Source organism: Quercus suber, unplaced genomic scaffold (genome assembly GCF_002906115.3).
Source record: "Quercus suber isolate HL8 unplaced genomic scaffold, Cork oak 2.0 scaffold_418, whole genome shotgun sequence".
Classification (NCBI taxonomy): Eukaryota; Viridiplantae; Streptophyta; class Magnoliopsida; order Fagales; family Fagaceae; genus Quercus; species Quercus suber.
In genome coordinates, this window is record NW_027069869.1 from 431,066 (window position 1) to 436,061 (window position 4,996).

A 4,996-nucleotide genomic window follows, 5' to 3' on the forward strand; every position below is an offset into this window, starting at 1 on the left:
GGGAAAAAACAAAAACAAAAAAATAAACTTTATATTTAAAAGAATTATGGAAGTTATCAATCCAAGTATGGGAAGAGTTCAATGCAATCATAATGAAATTTTGAACTTTAGAGGATATTTGGTTAGCTGAAAAAAAAAAATGACGTTTTTTTGTTTTCATTTTTAGTTTTTAGTGGGACCACCACATAAACAACACAAAGAAGAAACTAACAAAACTTCCTAGTCCCTAATAAAATCAAACCGAAAGTAATTCGATATTATAAGCCTAAATGTAACATAAATGTTAAAATCATTATAAACCCTTAAAAAAAAATCAACCAGATTTCCATATAGTACAATTGAATTTTGCCGAAAGGAGATGGGCAAATCCGCATGACAAAGCTAATAATCAACAACAATTATGCATGCTCAAGTAAAGTGGCTGTATCTTCTAAAAATAAAAATAAAAGTAAAGTGAATGTAGGACCCACCAATGAATTATGACCGTTGCAACTTGCAACGATAACCTCATTGTCTTCCAATACATAATCTTTTTATTGCCTACGTGTCTTTTCAGTGATTTTTTAGCCTCAATCCTCACCAAACGTTTTCGAATTTTAAATGCCACCACAACTTTCTAGCCGTTTAACCTGGAAAAGTCTCTCTCTCTCTCTCTCTACTTTTTTGCTCTCAGCTTCTCACTCGTATATCAGATAAGAAAACCCATTTTGAGCTTTGAATATCCCTTTGCCAGATCAGATTTTGGTAGCTCAATTTGGGGAAAATGAAGGCAATTATGAAGGGGAAGTTACTGAAGAAGCTCAAAACGATTCGACCCATTGGGTATCTGAAACAAGATCGAGTTCTCCAAGTAAACGCATCAGATGGGTACGCTGACTTTCTCCCCAAGAGTCCAAGTCTCAGAGCTCAGACCGAGTTGATTTGCGGAGAAACAGAGCAGAAGCAGAGCATAGAGACAAGTGTGACAGTGGAAGAGCCTGACATTATCGATGTTGAGGAGCTTATGCGAGACCTTGAAGATGAAGAAGATATGGATTTTTATGACGAAATCAACAACAAAGAGAACATAGGACCACCATTGGAAGCAAAAGAGACAGCTGCATACCAGAAATCGAAGCCGGAATTTCGGGAAAACAGAGCTTTGGAAGAATCGGAAATGGGAAACGGTAATTGTCAACAAACACCTTTATCGGAGATTGACATCTCGTCGTTCCGAAGGCCAGACTTGAACTCCGGTACACTCTTTGATCCGAACCTACTCGCCGCCTTTGAGCTAGCCGTGAAAGAGCATATTCGAATGAGTGAAGCAGAGAGAAGAGCCAGAATTGAGCAAGAGAATCTTGAAAAAATTTCAGAAAAAAAAGAAAAAGAAAAAGAAAAAGAAAAAGAAGAAGAAGAAGAGCCTCCATCGAAAACACGTCGAGTTGAGGAAGAGAACCCTCTATTAGAATTCGAAGAGAAATGCCCACCAGGAGGAAAAGACTCAGTAATTTTCTACACAACCACACTCCACGGGATAAGAAAGACATTCGAAGATTGCAATAGTATCCGCTTTCTTTTGGAGAGTTTTCGGGTGGTATTTTACGAGAAAGATGTGTCGATGCATATGGAATTTAAGGAAGAGTTGTGGAGGATTTTGGACAGTAAAGCAGCTCCTCCAAGGCTTTTTATTAAGGGGAGATATATAGGCGGAGCAGAAGAGGTTTTGGCGTTACACGAGCAAGGTAAGTTTCGGCCACTCTTCCATGGAGTTCCAATTGATCGATCTAATGGTGCATGTGAAGGGTGTGCTGGAGTTCGTTTTGTGCTTTGTTCCAAGTGCAATGGCAGCCACAGGATTGTTTCCACAGAGGGAGAGTCGAATGTGTGTCCAGAGTGTAATGAGAATGGGTTGATTGTATGCCCAATTTGCTGTTGAAGAAGCTACAAGACTCTGATCTCCTTGTTTAGTATATTGAATCCCTGTTTATTTTGGGTTTTTCTTCTTTTCTGTTGGGGTGCTCTTGTGATGGATATTCTTTCTATTGCTTTGAAAGGAGAGGAACATTCTTTGGCTAATACATGTATCAAATTTTACATTGTAAATTTCAAATAGATTAAATTAATCATGCTTTTGGGAGCTTTCTATGCTTCCACCTTGTTTTAACTATGAAGAGTGTTGGTGCATTTTAATATTAATTGATAAATAAATTGAAATATTTATTTTTATGCTATTTATTTATATTGTTTTTTGTGGTAATTGAAAATGTGTAGGAGTTTCAAATATAATGGAGAGCTATTGTATTACAAATAACTCCAATCTTTAATCCTAAAAACTCTCCTACCATTACAATAATAAGTACAATATTTATGATAATATATATGGTGATCCAACAGAAAGTGGGAATCTGAGATGATAAAAAAAAAGGTTAGAAGAAGGAATAAGGCCAAGCGGGGAGCTTTCTAAACTTTTCTTTTCGTCTTCAACCCTTGTTGCCAAGTGCGTTAAAGTTGATCACTATGCATGAGTCATGACTACCAAATTTATGTTGAGTTTGGTTGGGTGGAAAATGAGAGAGATGGAAGATGAGAGTTTTTCATTGTTTGGTGCAATGGAAATGAGGGAGGAATGAAAAGGAAGTGGATGATGTTTTCCACCGAGACCCACAAAAAACCATCCTCCTAATTTGGGAGAAAAATGTGGTGAAAGAATGTTTTGTACATTAAATTTATTATTTTGTCTCTTATAATCATAATATTTTATATCATCTTTTAACGAAATAAGAGTATAATAATAGTGTTTACAATTTTGTAAGGAAAATTGATGAGGTTTTGATGATGTAGTTGATGGATCATTGGAAGTGGAAAAATTGCCTAGGATGATTAGGGTGTTGCTAATTAAATGGTGTAGCTGATTGTGGTGTAAAAACGACACAATTTTGTATGAAATAATGGCAAAATATAAAAGGAGGGGACAAAGGGGAATATTGGCACATCATTTAATCCTTGAGGGTGTAAATAGTACTTTTCAAAATTTGATGAATTGATTTTAAAGCGACTAGAAATTTAGAATGTTGTAAAATGCATTTTAGCCAAACAAGTATATCCTTGCCAATGTTTAGATTTTTATATATTTCATAAGCCTGTGTAGTTTTCCTCTCATCCTAAAGCTTAACACTTTTAATTTGTCAAATTTTTATTTAAAATAGATTTATTTTTATTTTATCAAACATACTATTTGATTTAAGTCTTATCTCATTTTCATACTCTTCAATTTTATGAATGGCATTCCCCCCCTCTTCAATTTCTAACAATAGTTTTTTTTTTTCTTTTATTTTCATTCTAATATATGAATAATGTTTGGTATTTTAAAATAATGATTCATCTTTTACCCTTAACTTCTTTTAATATTTTTTTTCTTTCCTTTAATCATCTCTTCATTGTCGTCTGTTACTGCCTTTCTCTCTGTTCTTTTAGTTGGCACTATCTATATGTTCCAAAAAACAAACATGTTTTTTCACTCTAAATTATATATACTACACTAACTTGAGTCTTACACTCTTTTTGTTTTTTATTTTTCACTTTTTTTTTTATCACATTTTTCAGGTCATTGTTGTTTAATAATACATTTTAAAATTTATTGTGTTTCTCAAAAAAAAAAAAAAAAAAAAAATGACTAAATAGGGAGTCTTAGTGGAACTTTTTTTTTTTTCAAAGATGAGTTCCATGTTTCAAACTAAACTTGTCTTTTGAAAAGATGATATATATATATATATTTTTTTTTTTCTTTCTTTTTTAATTCCATATTAGCAAGACCAACTCTAGAATACAACATATACTTGTCTTTTGAAGAGACGGAATTAGGCTTGACTTGTCTCTCCAATAAGAGACTTTTTGACAAGGCTATTTCCAAAAGTAATTTTTAAACAATTCTATATTACCAAGTATTGATTAAAATCGTTTCTTAAAAAAAATAAAAAAATAAAAAAATAAAAAATAAAAAGAGGTAAAAGGTAGCAGGAACCGAGAGAGAAAATGCAATGATAGTGAAGAGAAAAAGATAAGCAGGAGCAGAGAGAGAAAATGCAATCGTAGTGGAGGAGGGACGACTGATATGAAAGCAAAAAACAAAAGAATGGAAGAAAAGAAAAGGTAAGGAAAAAAAGGGCGTCAAAAGTAAATTGAGAAAGAAATAAGTTACTTTATTGAGTATATATTGAATATTCTACCAAATAATAATTTTCTTTGGAAAAAGAATAAGTTACTTTATTTAGTATATATTGAATATTGTATGTTTTTAAGATTAATGTTGCAGCCACAAATATCACCTACATTCAGATCTCTTTCACATGCACAGACCCTACCTCAATCTTTACTAAAATGCAATTCAATGCATATTTTAAAGGATAAAATTTAACTACAAAATATTACTATATATTTTGAAAATCTAATTGTTGAACTGCATGTTCTTTACGTTCATAATACATATGTCAAATTTGATGTCAATCGAATATTATTTACTATATGATCTATAAATTTATATTTTATGCATACTTTTAATATACAAAAAATTACAATTTAAACAATTTATTGATAAAATAGCTATTGATTTTTAATTTTCTGAAAATTTTGCAAGTATTAAGAATATAAGAAAAAGATGTAATCTAACGGTAGATTTGTAAAAATTCATCTCCAATAAAAAAAATATTAAATAAGGTTGTAATATAAGGCTACAACCAATTTTGTAACTTTTTGTATATCCTTAACAATTTCCTACATTTAAAGTTTGAATGAAGTTACACAAATCTTTTAATAAGAAAACTACACAATCATATTTGCTAGCTAGCCCTAAGTATTAAGTATAATCTAAAAACATGGATATGATTCATGGAGCCAGGAGGAGACAATCTTGGAATTCGTGGGATGTTAGGAACTTCAAGTTCCAATGTTAGGAAGCCCATGAATTTTGACGCTGGTATTTGTATTTGTCATATGCTTAAGGAGATGAGGTCACTGA

At 32.1% G+C, this 4,996-nt stretch overlaps 1 protein-coding gene across 1 annotated transcript; it reads left to right on the forward strand.

Moving 5' to 3' along the window:
• Nucleotides 1-571: 571 nt before the first annotated feature.
• Nucleotides 572-2,146, forward strand: LOC111983683 (uncharacterized protein At3g28850). The gene has a single exon (XM_024015341.2). It carries the CDS (start codon nucleotides 764-766, stop codon nucleotides 1,916-1,918), a length of 1,155 nt encoding a protein of 384 aa, XP_023871109.1. The 5' UTR covers nucleotides 572-763; the 3' UTR covers nucleotides 1,919-2,146.
• Nucleotides 2,147-4,996: the final 2,850 nt, after the last annotated feature.